This window comes from Myxine glutinosa, chromosome 10, assembly GCF_964187855.1.
Source record: "Myxine glutinosa chromosome 10, kmMyxGlut1.1, whole genome shotgun sequence".
Classification (NCBI taxonomy): domain Eukaryota; kingdom Metazoa; phylum Chordata; class Myxini; order Myxiniformes; family Myxinidae; genus Myxine; species Myxine glutinosa.
The window spans coordinates 51,501,880-51,528,230 of record NC_136270.1 but is presented as its reverse complement, the minus strand read 5'-3'; the positions used below and the strand labels follow the sequence as shown (position 1 = coordinate 51,528,230).

General features: G+C 48.7%; 1 protein-coding gene across 2 annotated transcripts in view; it reads left to right on the top strand.

Moving 5' to 3' along the window:
- LOC137433666 (uncharacterized) overlaps positions 1-10,760 on the top strand; it is a 12,859-nt gene extending 2,099 nt beyond the window's left edge. Inside the window, exon 2 of one of the 2 annotated variants that reach the window (XR_013624728.1) lies at positions 10,149-10,757. Coding sequence is in view for 1 of the 2 variants with exons in the window: in XM_068125942.2 (XP_067982043.2) it covers positions 10,149-10,223 (75 nt within the window). In the remaining variant the exon portion in view is untranslated. Of the gene's footprint in view, positions 1-10,148 lie in introns of both variants that reach the window. The other variant, XM_068125942.2, reaches the window with a different exon arrangement.
- The last annotated feature ends 15,591 nt before the right edge of the window (positions 10,761-26,351 follow it).

Genomic DNA, 26,351 nt, shown 5'->3' with positions numbered 1-26,351 from the left:
CGCAGGTGCGTAAGGAGGCAGATGAACGAGAGAGCACGATTGAGAACGCATGAGTCAGAGGACGCGCATGAGGCAGAGTACGCCTGAGGAAGCTGCCGGTGTAGAGCCGAATACGTGGAGCTGCCGGCTCCTCGCTGCCAGCCCGGAGCGGAGCTGTTTGCCGGGTTTCGCCTCGACCCCAAAGCGTGGATCGGAAGCGCGCGCTTGGAGCCGGACCTCGACGCCTACCATCTGCCTGGACCTTTCTCTGCCTTCCCATACCACCATTGCCATTTTCTCCCATTCGTGTGAGTTCGTTCATTCTGTCTGTATTGTCCTGGGGGTGTAAGTAAGCCTGTGTAAGTGTAAGTTGCTCTGTGCCTATCTTCCTGTATATTACCTTTACTTTTATTCCTTGCTTCCTTTGGTGTGTGTAAATAATTAATAAATACCTGTGGTTCTTTCTTTACCCCTTTTGCTTCTTCACATCCCGATCGCTTCCATCCTGTCCCCAATTGAGTTCCTGTGGCACGATTCGGCCAACGCTCATAATCGGGTTAGTAATTGCTAATGGCTTGAACTTCGGGGTTGCTAAAAAACGCTCGGCAACTAGTCCATCTAAAACCGGGGTTCGAGCCGGTACTTGTCTCCCTGTTCTGGCGGAGGGACAGATAAAGGTATTCGGGATAAACCCTGGACCCATAACCCTGATCCGTTCCATCCTGCAGAAGAGCGTTACAAGTACCAGGAGCGGAGACGGTCAGCTTAACAAGACAAGGGGCTAACCACCTCTTGCTAAGGGGAGAGCCGTACTCCGTTTCCGTAACAATATATATAAATACACAAATTATATATAAATACACAAATATATTAAAATACATATAATTTTATATATATATATATATATATATATATATATATATATATATATATATATATATATGTATTTGTATATATATATACATATATATATATATATATATATATATATATATATATATTAATATATACATATATATATATATATATATGTATTTGTATTATATATATATATGTATATTGTATTTGTATATATATATATATTGTTGCGGTTCTCTCGCCGGCCTTCTTACCTTTATCAAGTGGGGATTAATCCCCTTGTCTTTACTGGCCTGGCGGAACCGAGACCTGACACGTCCTTTCTGGGCGAGCACAAATAGGGTTTCGGGACCAAATTCTCGCTCGTATCTACGTACTCGTGCCGCCACAAAAACGAGGTAGCAAGCCTCGCATGAACCACGTGAGGTTGGAGTACGCCGAGCGGGTTTGCGTATGCGTGATCCGCGCAGTCTTAGATAGTGGAACCCGATTGGAGCGATCTTATTCGTGCCACGCTTAGTCAAATGGAGAAATCACTGGAACGATCGAATCAGGAAGAAAGAAAGAACAGAAGGGTTAATGATTCCCACACGTATTTACAGTTCCAGGATGAAGAGACAGATAAATCCTTATACAGTCTTAACTTATCCATGGACAACGGGCCCGTCTCACTCACACTCGTACAGGGGATTGCAGATGTCCATGTTCACCAACGCGCCGATGTGGGTCATCCAGGATCGGCCCCATCCGGCTCTCCGTGGCCCACGTGCGTCCCGCGAAGATGGTGATCGGCGAAGACAGGGACTCGTAGCGCGTCTCTCAAACAAAGGCGATATATCGGGCGGAACGGCAAGGGGCGGACTTTTATGGCAAAGGGCGGACTTTTATGGCAAAGGGCGGTTACTCAGCCGTTCTCATGCAAGTGCGGCAAGGCGCATCAAGCTCATCAAGCAACCGCGCGTTCAGGCTGTAAGTTCAACACGAGTCCTTTCGCTATTCCTCCCTCTCCTCTGCGAGTCCTTTGGGTTCTTCAGCGCTAGTCCTGTATTCCCTTTCTCTCACGCCGCGAGTCCTGTCGAGGGCTTTGTGCATCGGGTTTTATAGGCACGCCCCACGAACCTTCTGGAACTCACCAGACTCTTCTCACCACGCCCTCTGACGCCACCACCCCTGAGCTCTGATTGGCGGCTCATGCTTACCGTCATCGCTCCTGCCGTTCCGCCTCGACTCCGCCCCGATCCTCCTCCACCTCCCTCGTGTTAACTTGCCCAAAATGAACCAACGTTAACAAACTGTATTGCGGTTACGGACGTAGGAAGATCGGTGGCAGTAGAGCCTATTTTCCTGGCTTTACACAACAAAGAATTAACACTGGAAAGGGTCTATTCTCACACATACTAAGAAATAACTATACTACAAATGAGGCTACATGTTGCTTGTGTGACGATCTATGGGGGGGGGGGGGGGGGGGTTATATATATAAACAATAAACATACATACATATATGTATATATATGAATATTTATATATATATATGAATATATTTATATATATATATATTGTTTGCGAATATGGAATTTGGCCTCCATATCCGCTTGTAAATATTCCCCTATTTTCTCCGATACTCCCCAACTCTCCCTTACCCCATTCCCTAGTCCCATTGTCTGTAAACAACACCCATTAGAGCCGATCTTCCCCTTCATCCCCCCATTAAATGTCGTGCCCAGGTCCCCCGCACCACACGTAGACCATTATAGGACATCTTGCTAGTTATTCTTAATCTATGTCAGTTAAGGACTTGTTTCCATTAATTATGACTCTTCGTTGCACCAGAATGTGATTATATGGCACCTGTTAGGAAGTTTAGGACCTCCCCATACCTCTCCGCATCTCTTCCCCATGAAGAAGCGCCAAACTACAACAACAACAACAAAAGAGGGGGGCGGCGCGGTGACGGCATGGGGAGTGGGCGTCCTCCTTCCGGCTCGGTTAGCCGCCATTGACCACGCGCTCCACGGGGTTACCACGAAGGGGCTCCCTGTCGGCCCCTCGTCAAGGGCGGAGCCGGTAACCCCCCGCACCCAATGAGAAGCCATGGGCCGATGCCATCTGGGGCGGCGCTAACGAGCCGAGGGCGTGTCACTCCCCGCCGGATATACGCGGCCCCGCGCCGGACGTGACGTCAGATGCGCCCCGAGCTTGGAAGGACAAGACGCCACCCTCCCGAGCGCTGAGCGACCTCCCCGGCATCTCCACCAAAGTCGCGACCCACAAGCGCTGTGATACCTTCACGCATCTCTGGACACCACCGTACGTGATCCTGCCCTGAGCACAGGTGCACCTGGAGCGATCGCTACCCGCTTTCCTGGCCATCAAATCCCGTGTGAGTCAGCGTTGTCCCGTTTATCTGTGGTCTGTCTAGGGTTAATATAAGGTTGTGTCTAAGTGCCCACCTTCCTATGTTTCCCTCTTGTCCCTGTAATCTAACCTTTTTCCGTACGAATATACTTGAGAACTGAACCCCTGGTGTCGTATTGTGTCATTATAACCCAGCCGGGTGTCTTCTCTTTCCAATTGAGCCAGCATAGCGCGGCTTCGTCGACGTTCGAGTACAATCGGGTAACTTGTACGGATACGGCGGCCATCCCGCTCGGCCCACCATACCATCAAAGTCGTATCTGTAACAATTGGTGTCGGGAGTGAGATTCGAGGCCCGACCAAATTTTGAAGAAAAAAAAAACGAATAGAGGAAAAAAAAAAATTTGGTCAAAATTTGGAGCGGCCGAAATTTGTTTTGTTTTACGAAACTCGAATTTTGCAAGTCGCGCTATGGCGGATCAAGACGGCTGGGGTCCGGTAGGGGAGAGTGAGGTAGGGTCGATCCAGGACCAAAATGAGGGACAGGAGGAGAGCGAAGCAGTGAGGGCGGCAGGTTCGCAAAATAGCGCCGTCACGCACGAAGAAGCGGGCGCGCAAAATGGCGCCTCGCTGATCACCGCGCCAGCGACCGTGGCAGCGCCCCCGATGGATTGGGGCCTTTTTTTCATACAAATGAAGGCCCTTATGGCCCAGAATAGCGAGAAAATGAGGGAGGAAACGAGGGCTGATAATGAGCGGTTGGGAAACCGGATGGATGCTCAGGGTGAGCGATTGGAAAACCAAATGGGGGTAATGAGGGACGAAGCGAGGGCTCGGAGTGAGCAATTGGGGGTAATGAGGGACGAAGCGAGGGGTACCGGTGAGAAGTTAGACAATAATTTTGAGGAGTTAGACAAGAAAATTGGGAAGTTAGACAATAATTTTGAGGGGTTAGACAACGGGATAAAAGAGGTGAAACATGGGTTAACGGGGGTAGAAAACAGAATGGCCGCTCAAGAGAATCAAATGGAAGGGATGCAAAAAGGGTTAGAGGGGTTAGAAAACAGTATGGAAGGCAAATTGAGGGACATGAGGGACCAAGCGGAAAGGGAAGTTAAACAAATGGAGCAGCAGATAGAGGGGGTCAGAATGGGGGTAGAAACCAAACTGGATGCTCACAGGGAGGAAATGGAGCAGATGAGGGTGGCATCTGGGCAGGAGATGCAAGTGATGGGAGAGGAGATCAGAAGAGGAGTGAGTGAGGAGGTCGGAGGAGTGCGCGAGGAGGTGAGGCACTGTGAGGAGCACATGGAAAAGGAGGTGAGAAAGGGGACTGTAAAGTTACAAGGGGGCATAGAGGACCTGACGCAGGAGGTGGAGCAGCTGACGGTGGGACAAACGGAGTTAGTGGAGCAGGTTCAAAGGAACACTGCGGTATTAGGAGGTTTAAAGGCGACACAAAAAGAAATTAAAAACGACTTGATAGCGACACAGAGGCAATGTCAGATGGTACGTGAGGGACTGACAACGAGGTTGGACGAGGTGATAGAGGTTATGGAGACGAAGGACCGGCAGGTGAGGACGCACATGGAAACGGTCAAGGTAGCCTTAGAGGATGAGCTTGAGGAGACGTACCGGGGAATAAAAGAGGTGAAGCACAAATTAGAAGAAGTGGAAGAAGGGATGAGCGAAATTAAGAAGCGACGGAGAGGGGATAAGAAAGAGATAAAAGAGGAGATAAAAGAATTGGTCCAAAGTCTGTGTTTGGATCGTGATGATGTGCTCATTAACCGGATGAGGGATTCGCAGGTGATGGAGGAGAAGCGCAGAGGAAGAGGACCCGGTGTAAGTGGTGACCAATATGGTCGTGCGTATGATGCGCCAGGTGATTTAAGAGGCTTGGGGGTCGAGATAGACCCGGGTGTTCGTGAGAGGCCACTGGTGAAGTGTGCGACAGGTCTGGTGTGCGAAAATGGAGGTGTGCAAGAAAGTCCGACTCTGGGGTGTGTGAGGAAAAAGTGCGTGCCAAGGAGTGAGTGTGCTGGCGAGAGTGAGTCGGTCGTAGCGCGTGTGCGAGGGAGCACGTGGAAGCGCGGGGTGGTGAGTGTTACAGAGGGTGTGACGGGAGAGTGTGCGCGAGAAAGGTGTGTGACGGACAGGTGCATGAGGAAAGAGTGCGCTGTCAGAAGTAAGGAAGAGTGTCCACCTGTGGTGAGTGTTACAGAGGGTGTAACGGGAGAGTGTGCGCGAGAAAGGTGTGTGACGGACAGGTGCATGGGGAAAGAGTGTGCTGTCAAGAGTAAGGGTGAGTGCGTTGTCACGAGTGGAGGTGAAAGTAGTGAGAGTGACATGGAGAGTGAGTTAGTTGTGACAGGTGAGCGAGGATGTACACCTGGGATGGAAGGATGCACACCTGGAATGGTAGAGCGTGAGTGGGAATGCACGCTGGAGTTGGTGGTGAGGCACGTGGTTGGGTGTGCGAATGAGAGCACACCTGTGATTGTCACAGAGGAGGTGACCGAGGAGGGGGCGCGAAGAGGTGTATTGGTGAGGTGTGCGAGCGACGAATGTGTGCCAAAGTGTTCGGTGGTCAGGTGTGTGACCAAGGCTGTGAGTGGAATGAGTGTACCTGGGTGTGTAAGGAAAGGTACGAGGAGCATGGGCACGGCTGGATGTGTGAGCAAGGAACGGGCTGCGGGGTGTAAGCGTCCAGGTGAAGCATCGACGTTACACGGGTTAGAGGTTAGAGCGACTTTTAGCCGAAGCAGGCCCTCGGTGCGTGCCGGGCCTCGCTTTGAACGGCCGCGTCCAGGCGCCACTAGGCGGAGCTGGCAGCCCGATAGAAAGGGTCGTCATGGCGACCACTTTTTGGTGAGACGTGCCGGCAGGTCGAGATCGGGGCATTGGATGGCTCCGTGCCGAGATGGTGCGTGGGATCTCGGCCCGGGTAAACCTCCTTCCCTGCACCGAATGCGGGATGTATCCAGCCGCTGGCACAAAACAACCAGCATCCATTGCTTGGCTTTACGAAGCCGGGCTTTGGACAGGAATTGGCGCACCGAGAGGTATTAGTGAGTCGACTGGGTGATGAGGTTAGTGTTTTGGACCCAAAATTGGAGAAAGACAAAATTTGGTGATTGGCAAAGGATTGGCAGTAGTGATTGGCAGATGATGAGTAGGATTGGCAAATTTTTGATTTGTTGAAATTTGACGTGCAAAATTGATAGTGAGAGACCCCCGATGTGGTGGGATGGCAAATCCACCATCCTTCCAAGTGGGGCAAAGGAGCAATAGCTTATGGGGTGTATGGCAGTGAAAACTAGCCCGGGTGGGTTAGGATATGGTGTGTAGGGATCTAGCGAGGATTGACATTAGGTGACGTTAAGTTTAGTTAGTGACTGATACCTGTAGTAGGGACGCAGGTAGATTAGTGTGGATGATAATGACGTGGGAGCGCAATAGTTTAAAGGGACGACTGGGAAGCGCAAGTTTCAGAAGGGAGTAGTTAGCTGAGATGATGCCGTGTGTGTGAGGATGGAACAGGTGTGATTGCACAGGTGTGCAATTGGACAGGTGTGTGGAGCAGTGTATGAGTAGTGAGTGTGTGGATCAGCGCGAATGCGCTTGGGGAGAGAAGGGTGCAGGTGGCACCAAGTGTGAGAGCACAGGTGTGCAAGTACAGGTGTGTGGAGAGAGTTGGAGTAAGTGGTACGGAGTGGTGTGCATGGTGCGAAGGTGTGGATGGGGGAAGAGTGGACCCCTTTCACGAGCACCCGGGGCGGGTAGTGTAAGTGTTAGGTAGAGGGTGCAGGTAAATTGTGGTTGGATATTGGCATTTGTGGTGCGGTTGCAGAATGGTGTTGTGAATGGGTGCATTAGTGTTGTGGAAATGGCTGGGCGTGTAGCCTGTTAGTGTGTGTAGTTGGTTGGGCACTCCACCACTGTGAGGATGTCGGCCAGGTGAGGCCGCAGGTGGGCTCTGGGAGCCGGTAGTTGTGAGTGGGTGCCTGAGGATCCCGGGTGTGGATCGGGCAGCCCAGTGCCAGAGAGGGCACGGAGTGGGGAGAGAGCCAGAGGGCCTTCCCCTGGTAGTTAGGTTAGGGTAAGGAGCAGGTAAGCTCGGAGGCAACTGCAGTGGTGGAGGTGTGCAGGTGGGTAGACCCACTGGGAGAGGTACACGTCGCAGCCCAGAAATTGTACGAGGGCACCGGGAGATGAATCGGGGGAGTGAGACCCCAAATTGAAGAGCACCACAGTTTGGCCAATGGGAATTGGTTTTTAGAACCCATAGTGTAAGAGGGCCAATGGTTTGGCCGGAGAAAGCCCCCGGGTAGTGTAAAGTTGTTAAAGTCATTTAGGAGATAGTTAGGATTGATGAACCTGTCGCACCATACGCAGCCACTTGCCTGTGGTGATGATGATGACTCCACACCTGTGTTTTCTTTGTTTTGTTGCAGGAAATGAGAATTGCTGTGTGGATTGGTGAGACGCATCACGACGTGGATGAGACATTGGGGTGATTCCATCTCTCCCTCCTTAGGAGGGACTGATGATGAATTGGTGATGGCAAATTTTGATGTTGAGTTGAAAATGGCAAATTTTGATGAGAGTTGAAAATGGCAAATTTGATTGGTTAGGAGGGAGAGAAGACGAATTTGGTATATGGGAGGAACGGGGAAGACAGTAGGGATGTTTGTTGATTTGTAAAGTAGATGTTTATGAGTAGTGTTGTGTTGTGTGGATGCAGTAAGGGGTAAGGGAGGGGCCATGTAGGTTACCTGGTGGGGGGGGGGGCGTACGATAGGAACGTACCTGTCTCACCTGGTTCCCATGTGCCCCCAGTGTGCATTACCTTACATTGCGTGCACTTTTGCGCCCTTACCACCTTACTCACTTGTCTGCTTCTTTTGTCTCCCACCTCCGAGGATCTGGCTTTGGGGTAGAGAGAGAGGAGAGAGAGGTGCTGGCTGCGCAGTTGTGGGCCTGCACTTTCGCTGTTCGCTGCCTGGATCGGTACACCATATGGACCGCAATGTTTGTGGCCACCCACAATGGACCGCAGTTCGTTTGCGGCCAAGCACCACCCGGGGATGGACCTATGGGTCAACGTGGCACCTATGCCATACAGGTGAACCACTTTTAGTTAACACCACCAAGTGCACCACAAGAAGAGCAAGAGACACCTGCAGGGTTAGGGGTTGTCGCATTTATTTTTAATCATTGAACAATGGTGACTGCACCGATTGGTGGTGGGGTGGTGCTGTTGATGCTCGGGAAAGGGTGCTCTGCACGTTATTAAAGGCCGTCGGCCACAGAGCACTCGTGGGTTGGTGTATCGATGTTGGCAAGCGCGCTCTCTCTATGCATAACATCTGCATGTGTCCCTCCAAAAAACAGGTCCTGGATCGTAGTGTAAATAGCAGCGTAGTCTTGTAAATAATGCTCCCTACCGGCTGTATGTTTAGTTTGAGAATTCTTTCCGGATTCGGTTATCCTGTGGGTGTGTTTCTGAGAGGAGAAGGGTGCAACGTCGCAGGGGGACATATTTACTCATTTGTGAATATCTATAAAACTGTCGCACTCAGGGTAGAGTTAATAGTAGAGGGAACTACATTGCGTGCCACACTAAAGTAGGTAAAAATTTATCGGGTCGGGACGCCCCGAGGGTAGAGAAGGGTGCAATGTTGCGAATATGGAATTTGGCCTCCATATCCGCTTGTAAATATTCCCCTATTTTCTCCGATACTCCCCAACTCTCCCTTACCCCATTCCCTAGTCCCATTGTCTGTAAACAACACCCATTAGAGCCGATCTTCCCCTTCATCCCCCCATTAAATGTCGTGCCCAGGTCCCCCGCACCACACGTAGACCATTATAGGACATCTTGCTAGTTATTCTTAATCTATGTCAGTTAAGGACTTGTTTCCATTAATTATGACTCTTCGTTGCACCAGAATGTGATTATATGGCACCTGTTAGGAAGTTTAGGACCTCCCCATACCTCTCCGCATCTCTTCCCCATGAAGAAGCGCCAACTACAACAACAACAACAAAAGAGGGGGGCGGCGCGGTGACGGCATGGGGAGTGGGCGTCCTCCTTCCGGCTCGGTTAGCCGCCATTGACCACGCGCTCCACGGGGTTACCACGAAGGGGCTCCCTGTCGGCCCCTCGTCAAGGGCGGAGCCGGTAACCCCCGCACCCAATGAGAAGCCATGGGCCGATGCCATCTGGGGCGGCGCTAACGAGCCGAGGGCGTGTCACTCCCCGCCGGATATACGCGGCCCCGCGCCGGACGTGACGTCAGATGCGCCCCGAGCTTGGAAGGACAAGACGCCACCCTCCCGAGCGCTGAGCGACCTCCCCGGCATCTCCACCAAAGTCGCGACCCACAAGCGCTGTGATACCTTCACGCATCTCTGGACACCACCGTACGTGATCCTGCCCTGAGCACAGGTGCACCTGGAGCGATCGCTACCCGCTTTCCTGGCCATCAAATCCCGTGTGAGTCAGCGTTGTCCCGTTTATCTGTGGTCTGTCTAGGGTTAATATAAGGTTGTGTCTAAGTGCCCACCTTCCTATGTTTCCCTCTTGTCCCTGTAATCTAACCTTTTTCCGTACGAATATACTTGAGAACTGAACCCCTGGTGTCGTATTGTGTCATTATAACCCAGCCGGGTGTCTTCTCTTTCCAATTGAGCCAGCATAGCGCGGCTTCGTCGACGTTCGAGTACAATCGGGTAACTTGTACGGATACGGCGGCCATCCCGCTCGGCCCACCATACCATCAAAGTCGTATCTGTAACAATATATATATATATATATATATATATATATATATATATATAAATACACACATACACGAACACTTCACTGGTTTCCTACCGAACGACCCAAGTTATATTAGTTATTTTCGCTCTCTTTAAAAACACCTTCCCTTCTTGTCGTTGTGAAGGTGAAAATATGGTTCCAGAACCAGAGGCAAAAGGAAAAAAAGCTTGAGCGGAGGACTTGCGGATTGGTGCAGTGAGCATGAGTATAAGCACTCATTACGCCCTGGTCACGCCGCCCTAGAGCTTTGACACTGGCCCGGAGAAACAACATTGTGGCTGGGCCATGGGATCCAGAGCGGACACATTCCACTGAAAAGGAGGAAAAAGCATTTTTACTGAACACTTATTTTGACATCCAATTCAAAATCTGTCAACGAGTCTCGTTTTTGCAAAAAATACGATAAAAGTGAGCAAAATCAAGTCACGTGCATATATAGTATATACTCGTACACTGTTTTATTAGCCAATTATATTCGCTTTAGGGCAAAAGTTTAACGATGTGCTTATATTCACGCGCTTTCTTTTTATTTATTTTATCCATGATATCCTGCTGGCACAGTGCCGTGCACAGCATTCACCCATGTAATATTCAATATATCGGTGTGTATTGGTCCAAATTGAAGGATAATTATTTTCTTTTTTAAATATTCTGTTCCAAAACAGCTACAGAAAAAATATTGTACACCTTCCATTTTTTATGTTGTTTCCACCAATAAAATTTCCATGAAATCACATAATGACAAATAGCATGTTTTCATGTGAACCAATTGACATTTTATAGAGTGTAAAACAACAACTTGGATTTTAAAACGTGAAACTGAAATCAAATCTGAACAAAGCTTTAATCTTTGGAGCAATGTGAAGACCTTGTTGTTTCCTTAGCCTGCAGTGTAAACAAGTGTTACGCCTAGGTCCCCCGTCGGTGAAGTGATGCGAGTTGACAAAGTGGAAGACGCAAGGCGGCCATCTTGGATTTTGACGTGGCGACCCAATTTTCAATAGCGTTCTCCCTTATGCGTAGATACACCCATACACCAGATTAGAAGTTGGTACTTCGCTTATTTTTCAAGATATTCTACTCACAAGGTTCAGACATACATGGCGGCGGCCATGGCGGTCTTCCTTATACCGAGATACACCCACACACCAAATTAGAAGTTGGTACTTCGCTTATTTTTCAAGATATTCATCTCACAAGGTTCAGACATACATGGCGGCGGCCATCTTGGATTTTGACGTGGCGACCCAATTTTCAATAGCGTTCTTCATTATGCCGAGATACACCCACACACCAAATTAGAAGTTGGTACTTCGCTTATTTTTCAAGATATTCATCTCACAAGGTTTTTTTTTTTTTTTTTTTGTATACAAGATCGAGGCTCGTGAAAGAGCTAACATTAATCACACAAAAAGTCAAACCGACACACAAAACACAAAAAACAAGGGGAGCGGCAGACAAGATGGGAAGAGAGGGGGAAGGACACAAACACAACATTTGAGAGCAGGGACATCGGGAGGCCTTGGGGGGAGGTGGGAGAGGTATAAAATACATGAACACTGCAAGGACTCTGGGGTGAATTACCGGGGGTAGAAAGGATCAAGGTTTTCGATGGGGGAAGATAAGAGATGGTGGTGAACAGCTGTTTTAAAGACCTGGAGGGGGGAGTGGGGGAGTTTGTTCCAGAGGCGGGAGAAAAGGGGAATGAAAGAGTGAAGGTGAGCAGAGAGCCTAGATTTTGGCAGTTTAACCATAAGAGGGTTACAGGCAGATCTTGTGCGACCTGAAGGAATATTGGGGGGACAGAGCACAGAGAGAGCTGGGGGAGCAAGGCCGGAGAGGAGTCGGTAGAAGACAGAAAGACCACCAACCTGCCTGCGGTGAGTGAGTGAAAGGCCCTCGGAGTTGACTTCATCGCAGGAGATTCCAATGATTCTGAAAGCTTTGGCCTCAACAGCGTGAAGCCGAGCTAGGTGTGAGGCAGGAGCACCAGCCCAGAGGGCGGAACAGTATTCCAATGAGCTGCGGATGAAAGCCTTGTATGTGGTGAGGAGCTCAAGTGTGCCAAGGAAGGACTTCGCACGACGGAGGATGCCCAGTCGGCGACTGGCTTTGGAGGCCAGCTTGGAAATGTGGTTTTCCCAAGAAAGATCATGGCTGATAGTGAGACCCAAAAGCTTGAGCGACAGAACTTCTTGGAGAGGATTGTTGAGAAAGTAGATGGGAGGGTTTTCCAGTCAGTCCTTTCGGAGAGACATTGTAAGAGTGTGAGATTTGTCAGGATTGAAAGACATGTTCCAATTGTTTGACCAGTCTGTGATTTTGTCCAGGTCTGCAGAGAGTGAGGACGCTGCAGACTGCCGATCTGAGGGATGAGGAATGGAGCGGCAGATAGTGGAGTCATCAGCAAAGAGATAGAGAGGATTTCCAGAGAGTCGGAGAGATCATTGATGAAGACCAGAAATAGCACAGGGCCCAGAACACTACCTTGGGGAACTCCAGCCAGAACAGGAAGGGGGAGATGAGAGAAATCCATTCAGGGCCACACGTTGCCTACGACCAGAGAGGAAGTCCGCAAGCCATGAGTGGAGATTTCCATGAATACCATAGGAGGTGAGTTTGGTGAGCAGAGCTGGGTGCCAGATCGTATCGAAGGCACGTGATATGTCAAGTGAGACAGCTCTGATTTCCTGTTTGGCATTGAGGACCTCCATCCATTGTTGAGACAGCAGAAGCAACATGTCCAGAGTAGAATGTCCTGGTCTGAATCCAAATTGATGATCAGAGATCAAGCCATTGGAGAAGAGGAAGGATTTGATATCCGAAGCAATGATGGATTCCATGACTTTGCTGATAATTGGGAGCAGGCTGATTGGTCTGTAGTTGCAAGGATCTGTTTTTGCACCTTTTTTGTGTAAAGCTGTAATGTTTGCTGATTTCCAAGATGCTGGCAGATGACCTTGAGCAAAAGAGAGGGTGAAAAGAACAGAGAGAGGGTGAGATAGAGCAGAAGAGCAGGATTTTAGGACCCGTGGGCTGATGCCATCTGGTCCAGTTGCAGAATCAGAGTCGAGGTTTGACAAAAACTCCTCCACCTTGTCAGGAGAGAAGGACACAGAGTCCAGGAGCAGTTGGGTTCGACTGGGAAAGGTGGGAACAGAGAGAGATGGGTTTGGGACACAAGATTTTGAGGCAAACACAGAGTTGAGGCATTCGGCTTTGTCACGTGCGGTGTCAACTGTGTAGCCATTTGAGGTAAGGGAGGGGATGGAGGGGGAACAAACACCAGAAACGGATTTGACCAGACGCCACCAGGATTTGGAGGAAGGAGACAGGTTTGAGAGTTCAATCTTGAGTGTGGAGTGATAGTGCTTCCTGGCACTCCTGAGGGTAGAAACACACTTGTTTCGAGCTTGGTTCAGACATACATGGCGGCGGCCATCTTGGATTTTGACGTGGCGACCCAATTTTAAAAAGCCTTCTTCCTTGTGCCTAGATACACCCACACACCAGATTAGAAGTTGGTACTTCGTTTATTTTTCAAGATATTCATCTCACAAGGTTCAGACATACATGGCATCAGACATACATGGCGGCGGCCATCTTGGATTTTGCCGTGGGTTGCACCCACACACCAAATTCGAATGCGGTCCTTCGCTTATGCACGCACGCACGCATGCACGCCCGCACGCACACACGCACGCACGGACGGACGGACGGACCGACACACGGACGGAGGGGAAAACCATAGTCCCCCTTTCGCTCCGCTGTGCGACGGGGGACAATAAGTCCCCGTGAATATATCCTTGTTCATTCATAACTCTTGGTGTGGTCTCCTTAATGATCTGATTGATTTCCCCAAGGATAACATATTTCTCTGCCGGGGCTCCCCTCGAGGTTCGGAGGTCACCGAGACCAGGTAAATAGGGGAGGACCCCGTAACAGAATTGAGGGCTCGTCCAAATTGATATTCGTGGACTCGCAATTGAGTCTGCATCCGGGATATTAAAAAATTCCTAAATTTAGTCCGGGAAAGAATTCCCAAGTTTGCAACTTTTTCCAACATTCCCAATTTTTTTCCCAAAAACAAACAACAACAACAACAACAAAAAAAATAAATAATACTTTTGTTTTTGTTTGTTAGAAATTTCTTGTGTGAAGGTTAACAGGTGTTACCAGTAGTCACTATGGCGTTTGACGCAGAGAAGTTTACGGTGACCCCGAGTGAAGCACAGTTCAGAGCGTTAGTAAAATCGGACCTCTGGAAATTGGCCAAACATTTTAGCTTGGAGGTCCAAACTAATATGAAGAAGGCAGAGTTGCAGACAGTGGTGATACAATCTATGGTGGGATTAAATGCATGGGAAGAGGTAGCCTGGGATTGGTTACCAGAAGAACAAGAAAATGTGGAGCTCCGGAAACTGGAGATGCAATTACGGAGCCAGGAAAGGGAAAAAGCACTGGAAAGAGAACTCCAGGAAAGGTTAGAAGAGAATAAAGCAGAGGAAAGGAGAGTGGGAAGAGAACTCCAGGAAAGGTTAAAAGTACTGGAAAGAGAACTCCAGGAAAGGTTTGAAGACAAAAAAGCAGAGGAAAGGAGAGCTGCAAGAGAACTCGAAGCAGGGGAGAGAAGAGCCAAAAGAGAGTTAAAGGACCGTGAGTTGGTGCGTCAGCAGGAAATTAAAGTCAAGGAGCTGGAGTTAATGAGAGAACGGGGAGAGGTACCATCCCTGCTGACTGGTTCGATACCAAGTCAGAACACCTGGGATGTTGGCAGACATGTGAGGCTGGTCCCACCCTTCAATGAGAAGGAGGTAGCCAAGTTTTTTCCACACTTTGAGAAAGTGGCTCGACAGTTAAACTGGCCTGAGGAGTACTGGTCCATACTAGTGCAAAGTGTTCTGGTGGGTAAAGCTCAAGAGATTTATTCAGCTTTACCGATTGACCAGTGTGCAGATTACGAGGTATTGAAGAAACACATTCTCAAAGCCTATGAATTGGTCCCGGAAGCTTACCGGCAAAAATACCGGAATGCCAGGAGGAGGGAGAGTGAGACCCACGTGGAGTTTGCCAGATTGAAAGAAACCATGTTTGATAGGTGGTGCGATTCAAAAGGAGTTGGGAAAGACTTCGAACTATTGCGACAATTGATCCTGGTGGAGGAATTCCAACAGTGTGTCCACGAGGACATTAAAATACACCTGGAGGAAAGGAAAGTACCAAAGTTGTATGAGGCAGCGACCACGGCAGATGACTATGCCTTAACCCACAGGATGGGGTTCCGCAACCCTAACTTCTCGCCTAGACTTAGCCAGGGAGCTATGGTACGGCAGGGGCAGAGAACGAAACTTCATGGGGGCTGCCTCGAGAGGAGGACCACTCTGATATCACGACTTCTAGAGGTCAGAAGTCAACGGTTTCAAGGCAGACATATCCTCCGTGGGCCTCGAGGCAGACCACGAGGTTCTCTCCGGGCCTACTTGCGCGTTTTGCCATAAACCAGGACACTTGATGTCCCACTGTCATGCTTTGGGAAAGGAAAATCAGGAGCGGAGTCCGACTAGTACAATTCCGAATGCGATGGCAAACTTGAGAAATCGCCCGCAGAAGAGTTACCAACCATTTATTTATGAGGGTTTTGTCTCACTGGAGGGAGACTCGACTAACCCAAGACCTGTTAGACTTAGAGTATTAAGGGACACAGGAGCACATCAATCCTTAATGCTTGAAGGCATTTTGCCATTGTCTGAGAGTACAGCAACTGGTGATAGTGTTCGGTTACAAGGGATTGGTGGCTGGGTTAGCGCTCCCCTTCATGTCATCAATCTAGAGTCTGACTTGGTGTCAGGACCGGTCACCGTGGGGTTACAAGCCACTCTTCCTGTAGATGGAGTATCAGTTGTGGTTGGGAATGATTTGGCCGGGGGTCAAGTTTCTAGTAACCTGATGGGTGTGAAAAAGTCCGAGATGGCAAATAACACCACACCAGTCAGGGATGGAGGCAAAGTTGGCAAGTTTTTTGTAGGTGGACTGAACTTCAAAACAAAGGAAGAGGTTCTGGAGTCTACCTTCAACCAATATGGACCGCTTCTGGAAGTGCTGCTGATAAAAGACAGGGAGAGCCAAAGGTCAAGAGGGTTTGGCTTTGTCACATTTGAAAATTCAAAGGACGCCAGAAATGCAGAAAAGGATCTGAATAACCAGGAGTTGGAGGGTCGGACCATAACAGTAGGGAAGGCATTTCGTCGGCGTCGAGGGGGTTACAGAAAAGGGCGACTATCCGGATAGCGGCCGAGAAGGAGACCGTTATTCACATGACTACAGTGACAGGTGGTCCAACCGTGAATCTTAGGGAAGTTAGAAAGAGGTGAAGCACTGAATGCTGCGGAGCAGCCGAGCCAAAATTCCTACACTGATCAACCGTGAACGCCACGTTCCTAAAGGCGTCCAGGTAGTGAACTTTCCTACATGGATTAACCGTGAACGCCACATTCCTAAAGGCGTCCATGTAGTAAACGTTCCTGCATGGACGAACCGTGAACTTCCCGTTCCTAAAGGCGTCCATGTAGGGAATACTCAGCTCGGCCTCCCGGGGAAAAAGTGCTATCAGTAGGCAATAGCTGGTTTGTTGACAAGTTGGCCTGCAAAGAAAGTTTTCGCGGTGGTCAAACTTTCTTTCCTGAAGGGGGGAAGTGTTACGGACTCGGCCTTAATGATTGTGGTTATGAGTATTGTTGCTGGTTCGAAGCGTTATAGATAGTATGCTTATTGTGACTTAAGGGAAAGGGTTGTTGTGAGTAAAAGATTTTAAAGCGCTCTTGGTAAAATGTGGCCAGAAATCCGGATCGAGACCGGAAGAGGTGGAGCGAAGAAAAGGAGGTGGGAGGAGATCGAAAAGAGACATGGTGGTTGAAGCTCCGTAGCGAGCATTGTCGAAGGAGACTGTGCGGTTGAGCCTATAAAGGACGTCCTACCTTCAGCATGGTGATCGCTGGGACTGTTCACATCTGTGTGTCAGATCGACGTTGACGTCGGATTCGGATGAACCCTCGTCGTATAAGTTCGCCGCAAGTACAAGCCCGCCGCCATTGGGACTCGTGCGCGTTGCGCGGCGTTCGCAGAATAAGGTTGCCGCGTCTGCTGGGTTCGCCTTCCTCGGTGGGTTGCCAAGGACGTGTGTGCGTGCCAGCGGTCTTTGAAGGAGACGGTGCGGTTTGCGGCTGCACGGTGTACGTGCATGTTTGGAGCGTCTTGGGAATGCGCCCATACCACCGCCATTGTGCGGGAACTGGATCACATGATCTCGGGGTTGTTTCACTCGTCCAAGCCTCAATTGACTTTGAGCGGCCATTGATCCGACGATCGCCGGAGCGAATCGGCGTCGCCTTGGAGGAGTCCAGAGACATTGGGGGGGGGGGGGGGGGAGTGCCGTGAGTTGGGTTAGAGGGATATATAAGGTGGTACCATCTCAAATATTGTGATTGTAATTGTGAATTGATGTATTCACCCTTTATGTGTTTGGGATTGTGAATATATCCTTGTTCGTTCATAACTCTTGGTGTGGTCTCCTTAATGATCTGATTGATTTCCCCAAGGATAACATATATCTCTGCCGGGGCTCCCCTCGAGGTTCGGAGGTCACCGAGACCAGGTAAATAGGGGAGGGCCCCGTAACACTTGTGAGATGAATATCTTGAAAAATAAGCGAAATACCAACTTCTAATTTGGTGTGTGGTTGTACCTCGGCATAAGGAAGAAAGCTATTGAAAATTGGGTCGCCACGTCAAAATCCAAGATGGCCGCCACCATATATATGTCTGAACATTGTGAGCGAAATATCTCGAAAAATAAGCGAAGTACCAACTTCTATTCTGGTGTGTGGCTGTATATAGGCACAAGGAAGAAAGCTTTTTAAAATTGGGTCGCCACGTCAAAATCCAAGATGGCTGCCGCCATGTATGTCTGAACATTGTGAGATGAATATCTTGAAAAATAAGCGAAGTACCAACTTCTAATTTGGTGTGTGGGTGTATATCGTATAAGGAAGAACACTATTGAAAATTGGGTCCCCACGTCAAAATCCAAGATGGCCGCCACCATATATATGTCTGAAGATTGTGAGCGAAATATCTTGAAAAATAAGCGAAGTACCAACTTCTAATCTGGTGTGTGGGTGTATCTAGGCACAAGCAAGAAGGCTGTTTAAAATTGGGTCACCACGTCAAATTCCAAGATGGCCGCCGCCATGTATGTCTGAACCTTGTGAGATGAATATCTTGAAAAATAAGCGAAGTACCAACTTCTAATTTGGTGTGTGGGTGTATCTCGGCATAAGGAAGACCGCTATTGTAAATTGGGTCGCCACGTCAAACTCCAAGATGGCCGCCGCCATATGCATGTCTGAACCTTGTGAGTGAAATATCTTGGAAAATAAGCAAAGTACCAACTTCTAATCTGGTGTTTGGGTGTATCTAGGCACAAGGAAGAACGCTATTGAAAATTGGGTCGCCACGTCAAAATCCAAGATGGCCGCCGCCATGTATGTCTGAACCTTGTGAGCGGAATATCTTGAAAAATAAGCGAAGTAGCAACTTCTAATCTGGTGTGTGGGTGTATCTAGGCATAAGGAAGAACGCTATTGAAAATTGGGGTCGCCACGTCAAAATCCAAGATGGCCGCCTCCATGTATGTCTGAACCTTGTGAGCGAAATATCATATCATAGCATGTTTTCTGCGTCTTCCACTTTGTCAACTCACATCACTTCACCGACGGGGGACCTAGGCGTAACGCTTGTTTTTCAAGATATTCATCTCACAAAGTTCAGACATACATGGCGGCGGCCATCTTGGATTTTGACGTGGCGACCCAATTTTAAACAGCGTTCTTCCTTGTACCTAGATACACCCACACACCAGATTAGAAGTTGCTACTTCGCTTATTTTTCGAGATATTCAGCTCACAAGGTTCAGACATACATGGCATCAGACATACATGGCGGCGGCTATCTTGAATTTTGACGTGGGTTGCACCCACACACCAAATTCGCATGCGGTCCTTCGCTTACGCATGCACGCATGCCCGCATGCACGGACGGACGGACGGACACACGGACGGAGGGGAAAACCATAGTCCCCCTTTCGCTCCGCTGTGCGATGGGGGACAATAAACGGTGTAGGTTGAGGTTGTGGGTGGTTGTTCATTTCAGCCCAAAAGGGATAGTGACTGAACGTGGAAGAGAAATGGAGATGTATGAATGGTGTGTGTGTGTGTGTGTGTGTGTGTGTGTGTGTGTGTGTGTGTGTGTGTGTGTGTGTGTGTGTTGCATGAATGTGTTTTTGTTTGAGTGGTGCCTGTTGTATGTGGTCGGTTGGTTAGGTGTGGGTTTTTTGGTGTTTGAGTAAGTGGGTGAGGGGCTGTGCATTCTCGGAGTGGAGGCAGTTGTGTTGTATTCTATGTTCTCACTGGCTGGGGGAGGGGGGTGTGTATGCATCCAGGTGTGGCTGCTGCATGTGGAGGCGAATGTGCGCCTGCTGGCCCACCTTCGCTGACCGTATCGAGGTTGAAGGGACGAAACGGGATGATGCTGAAGACCTCGACTGAGGACCCGGTCAGTGCGGCACACTTGTGACCAGGTGTGTTTTGAACTTATAGCCGGCGAAGCCGGTGTTGTGAATGGACGCGTATTATGTTGAAAAGTCAGATTTTGCTGGATTCCTTGAGAATTTCGAAGCTTTGACGCACCAAATCGCTCCATGGACGCCGCCATCTTGCGGATGCAGAAGTACGCATAAACAATAATTGCGAAAAGGTTCAATCGGAGTTTGTTTCACCCATGTTTGTTGGATTCACCATCTTATGCACCTTATGCACTCTTATTCACAATCAATGTGTAATTAAAATACTTTGAGGCTTTGGCTTCGCCGGCTCATTGCGGCTTTGCAGTAGGGTGATATTATTTATTTATATATATATATATATATATATATATATATATATATATATATATATATATATATATATATATATATATATATATATGTTATGCACCATCGGTAGATCGCACTCTATCGACCGATCGCGCTGTTGACTATTTCCTGCAAACATCGTCTGGTGTTTTCTTTTTTCTTTTACAGAATCGAGGCTCGTGTAAGAGGTAAAATGTATCAGCATGTTGTTATCATCCATGTTGTATCGTCTATCACTCACTGGGAAGTGTATGGCAAACAGGAGAAAGAGGACCCATTTTATAGGCCAGTAATGGGCCAGCAACCCATTAAAATGACCCAAAAGTTGTGAAATAAACGAACTTTCTGGTCACTAGAACAAAGACAGGACAAACAAAGGATGCAATGAAGTATCTCACAAACAAGCTGGGCACATACGCGATCGATCGATGCCTGTGTGCCATCTACCGATGCCTGCACGAACGATGGATCCATTGAAACAGCAGCGCAATCGGTCGATGGCGCAAATCTACCAATGGCACATGACACACACACACACACACACACACACACACACACACACACACACACACACATACATATATATATATATATATATATATATATATATATATATATATATATATATATATGTCGGGTATGGGGGGGGGGGGGGCACCACGTGACCCAGGGCACCTGAAATATATATATAATTGTGTCTTTCTTTTGCTTGCTTCAAAACATGTTGTTTCACGGCTCGGTCAGATCCAGCCTTGGAGACGTTTTTCAACATTTGACAAAGGGAGAAGAGTTATGGGAATAGTTGCCATTTAATTCTTGTTTGCCTTCAAGTTAACCTCGAGCAGAGTATGATTTAATATGTATCCTTTGATTTGTATGTGCCTGGCTCAATATGTTTTACTGCCAAGTGTAACACAATTGACCTCCATTATGAGAAGACATCGCTGGGCCTTGTAAGCCCAGCTTGTTTGAGATAATAGCTTGGGAAATATCTTACTTTCACACACATCTGTGCCTTCAAACTCGGCCCTCTCTTATCTGAAGGTCATTACTTCAGCGGAGAGTTTTTTAGGCTTTGTTCGATTATATAAGGGATCTTGTTTCAGAGTATTTTCAGTGTGGCTCGGACTTGTACTGCCTTGTGTGACAAAGCTCTGCATTTCCGGACGTGCTCCACAATTGTGTTGTTCGTTTTCTATTAAACTATTCGTGCTCCAAATCTTGCCTCTTCTTTGAGTTTAAAGAGGAATACCGATATATATATATATATATATAAAAAAGTTCAAAACACACCTGGTCACAAGTGTGCCGCACTGACCGGATCCTCAGTCGAGGTCCTCAGCATCATCTCGTTTCGGCCCTTCAACCTCGATACGGTCAGCTAAGGTGGGCCAGCAGGGACACATCCACATCCACATGCAGCAACTGCACCTGGATGCGTACATACCCCCACCCCCAGCCAGTGCAAACAACAACAACAACAACAACACACCCACATCCAGAATCCACAGCACCAAACAAACATGGTGGAACACTCAAACACCCACCTTTATACCCTTCACCACTCACCAAAAAACACACCAGATCATTCATACACACACATACACACCCACACACACACATACACACATACACACACAACACCAACCAACCAACCACCTACCTTACATCATACACCACTCAACACACAAAAACACACACTCATGCAAAAATTAATTCATGCAAAAACACACACCCTCACCCACTCACTCATATACACAAAATAAGAAATAATAATGGTAACAGAAAATAAGAAAAAAAACCACACACAACCAACCTACACCATTCGACGTGCCTCCGTAAACTCCCTCCATATCCAAAATGAGGCTTTCAAAGCAACCTGGGCCACCTTGTCACACATCCTCCTTCTTTCTGTCCCACACACTCCCAGCCTAGCAAGAAATGCAGAAAAGGAATTGCCAATATACCCTCTACACCCCACCTCAAATGGCTGACACAAAACTCGCCAACCCTTCTCCCGGCACTCTGCCTCCAGCTCACTGTACTTTCCTCTCTTCCTCTCGTGCACCTCCTCCATGTTCTCTTCCCAAGGTACCGACAACTCCCCTAAGATGACCTGTCTTGTTGGACTTGACCAAATGACAATGTCAGGCCGCAACCTTGTCACACAGATCTCCTCTGGGAATACCAATTGCGGCTTTAGGTCTGCCACCACCTGCCAATCACAAGCATCTTCCATTCCTCTTTTCCCGCCTCTGGAACAAGCTCCCTCACTCTCTTCAATCCCACTCCTTCCTCCAGGTCTTTAAAACAGCTGTTCACCACCATCTCTTATCTTCCCCCATCCAAAATATATATATATTTGTATACAAGATCGAGGCTCGTGTAAGAGCTAACATTAATCACAAAAAAAAAACGGACACATAAAACATATAATAAGGGGAGTGGGAGACAAGATGGGGAGAGAGAGGGAAACACACAAGTACAACATTTGAGTGCAGGCACATCGGGAGATCTGTGGGAGGGAGAGGGCTTGGGGGGAGGATGCATGGGAAGGGGGGTGGAGGGGGTGGGGGGGTGGGAAATGTATAAAACACATGGACACTGCTAGGACTTCCAGGAAAGAAGTCGGTATTTCAAAAAAGGGGATCTGGGGTGAATTAACAGGGGTAGAAAAGATCAAGTTTTTGGATGGGGGAAGATAAGAGATGGTGGTGAACAGCTGTCTTAAAGACCTGGAGGGAGGAGTGGGATTGAAGAGAGTGAGGGAGCTTGTTCCAGAGGCGGGAAAAGAGGAATGGAAGAGTGAAGGTGAGTAGCGGGTCTTGATTTTGGCAGTTTAACCATAAGAGGGTTGCAGGCAGATCTTGTGCGAACTGTTGGAATATTTGGGGGACAGAGCACAGAGAGAGCTGGGGAAGCTAGGCCAGAGAGGAGTCGGTAGAAGACAGAAAGACCACAAACTGAATGACCACTGCATTGAGTGAGTGAAAGGCCCTCAGAGTTAGCTTCATTGTGGGAGATTCCAATGATTCTGAAATCTTTGATTTCAACCGCGTAAAGCCGAGATAGGTGTCACGCAGGAGCACCAGCACAGAGGGGAGAGTAGTAATCCATCAAGCTGTGGACGAAAGCCTTGTATGTGGTGAGGAGCTCAGGTGTGCCAAGGAAGGACTTCACATGACTGAGGATTCCCAGTCGGCGACTGGCTTTGCAGGCCAGCTTTGAAATGTGGTTTTTCCAGGAAAGATCATGGCAGATAGTGAGACCCAAAAGCTTCAGTGAAAGAACTTCTTGGAGAGAATTGTTGAGAACGTAGATGGGAGGGTTGTCCAGTCGGTATTTTCGGAGAGACATAGTAAGAGTGTGAGATTTGTCAGGATTGAAAGACATGTTCCACTTGTTTGACCATTCTGTGATTTTGACCAGGTCTGCAGAGAGTGAGGAGGCTGCGGGCTCCCGATCTGAGGGATGAGGTACGGAGCGGCAGAGAGTGGAGTCATCAGCAAAGAGATAGAGAGGATTTTCCAGAGAGTCAGAGAGATCATTGATGAAGACCAGAAAAAGCACAGGGCTCAGAACACTGCCTTGGGGAAATCCATCCTGAACAGGAAGGGGAGATGAGAGTAATTCATTCAGGGCCATCCATCCTGCATGGACTAACCGTGAACTTCCCGTTCCTAAAGGCGTCCATGTAGGGAATACTCAGCTCGGCCTCCCAGGGAAAAGTGCTATCAGAAGGCACTAGGTGGTTTGTTGACAAGTTGGCCTGCAAAGAAAGTTTTTTCTGTGGTCAAACTTTCTTTCCTGAAGGGGGGAAGTGTTACGGACTCGGCCTTAATGATTGTTGTTATGAGTATTGTTGCTGGTTCGAAGTATTCTTGATATTATGCTTATTGTGACTTAAGGGAAAGGGTTGTTGTGAGTAAAAGATTTAAAAACGCTCCTGGTAAAATGTGGCCGGAAATCCGGATCGAGACCGGAAGAGGTGGAGCGAAGAAAAGGAGGTGGGAGGAGATCGGAAAGAGATGTGGTGGTGGAGGCTCCGGGCCGAGCGTTCGACATACAGTGCAAGGGAACCTTGCGTCCTTGAAAGGAAGTTCGGTCAATAAGAAACATCGCCGGAATGCGGGGAGCATGTGTCGCCGGGTATTCTCAGTGAGGCTCCGGAGGGTCCAGACCTTGAGAACCCGGGTTGGAGCGAAAGCCGTCCGCCATTTTGGCCACGCGAGCACCCTGCAGGGAATTGGCTTTGGTCGTGTCGGCTGGGCATTATTCCCGGGTGGATTGCCGGGAACGGCCGTGCCAGAAAGGGGCACGTGCGAATTCTACAGAGGCTCGCGGGTTGAACCGCAATGTGTACGTCGGAGCGAATCTTTGTGAGGTTCCTCGCCACCGCTGTGCTGCTGGGGGCTGAGCACGTGACCTCGGGGTCATCTCGCTCGTCCACGCCTCAATTGACCACCGGGCCTTGACTCCCCGATCGCGGGAGCGCACAGACATTGGGACTTCGCCTTGGAGGGAAGCAGAGACATTGGGGGAGATGCCGTGAGTGTGAGGTTAAGGGGCTTGACAAGGATATTATCGTAAGATTTGAAAGTAGTGGTGATTGCCCCATTGCTGTATGGCCTTTGTATGGGATTTATAATATATTATGGTTTGTGTATAACCGGGTGTGGTTGCATCATTTGATTCGACTGTTTCATTTGCTGGTTCCAGTGAGGGATAAAAAACATCTTTCTGCCGGGGACCCTCTCGGGGTTCGGAGGTCCACCCAGACCAGGGGTAAGGGGGGGGGGGGGGACCCCGTAACAATATATATATATATATATTGTTGCGGTTTTGAGTTTTTTATAATAAAGGTTAAATTTCCCCCTCGTAGTTAGTCACACAAACAACATGTAGCCCTCGCGATAGTGCAGTTATCTCTTAGTATTTGTGAGAATAGCCCTTTTCCTGTGTTAGTTTTGCGTTGAGTAGAGTAAGGAGAAAAGGTCCTTTCATCGCTTCCATTGTCCGATGCCGCCTCCATCGCCTTACGTCTCTTAGGGCTGCCTTTGGCTTTTTGGCGCGACTTAACACGAGGCCGGCTAGGAGGGTCGGGGCGGGACCGAATGAGGGCGGCAGAGAAGCTGACGGTAAGCGCGAGCCGCCAATCAGGGCTCAGAGTGTGTGGCGGCAGCACTGCGTCACAGGACGTGGTTGGAAGGTTCGAGAAGGTTCGGGGCGTGTAGATATAAGCAGTTGCGCAAAGCCCCCAAGAAGGACTAGCGAGTAAGAGGACTCGTGCGCGGTGAGCAGTGGAATTCGAGCAGCAATTGAGGTACGAGGACTGAGTTGGCATTGAGTGGAGAAAGACGCGCATGAACCAGGATATGCGCTCATATGAAAGTGACGCTCGGTTGAGCTTGAAGCTGAGCCGCATATAGTGCATGGAGTTACGCGAGTGATAATGCGCTGTGTAACAGCCAGCCACACTGAGAGACGTGTACTTTTCCTTCCTACCTCATCGGCTGCCTTTTGTTCGGGAGACGCGCTATGAGGATCCTTCCACCACCTGCTTGCCTTCTTCGCTGGACGTGCTGGGACCGTGGAGAGCCGGACGGGGCCATTCCTGGACGACCACGTCAGCGCGTTTGGCCTGAACATCAACCTGCCTGCAATTCCCTGTGTGAGTGTGACAGGCCCGAGTCTGGGAGTTAGGAATATGACTGTTTAAGTGCTGCTCTGTGTCTCTGCATCTAACGATCATTGTACATACGTGTGGGAATAATAATTAAACCTGTGTTCTTCCTTCCATTCGATCATTCTCGTGTTTTCCTCATTGACTAAGCGTGGTATGAGTAGAATCGCTCGGATCGGGTTCCACTACTAGAAAACTGCATGGACCACGTGGTACTCAATCCGCTCGGTGTACCCAAATCACACGTGGCTCGTGTGAGGCTTGCTTCCCCGCGCTTCCGGAGCGGCGCAGGGATTTAGGTACGAGCGAGACTTGGTCCCAAAACTCTACCTTGCGTTTGCCCGGAAGAGGCGTTTCAAGTCTCTCAGTTCCGCCAAGCCCAGAAAGAACAAGTGGCTTAATCCCCACTTGGTAAGGGTAAGAAGGGTGGCGGAGAACCGTAACAATATATATATATATATATATATATATATATATATATATATATATATATATATATATATATATATACACGTGTGTGTGTATATATATTGTTGCATTTTTTTGGAAACTGCTAAGAAGTAATGGCAACCACCATACAGGTCCCTACGAATAGTTATTTCATAGCTGAACTATCTTAGCCCACTTCCCCCTATTTCGGGTTAGTATGTCTCCTTGCATTGGGGAGGGAAAGACAGG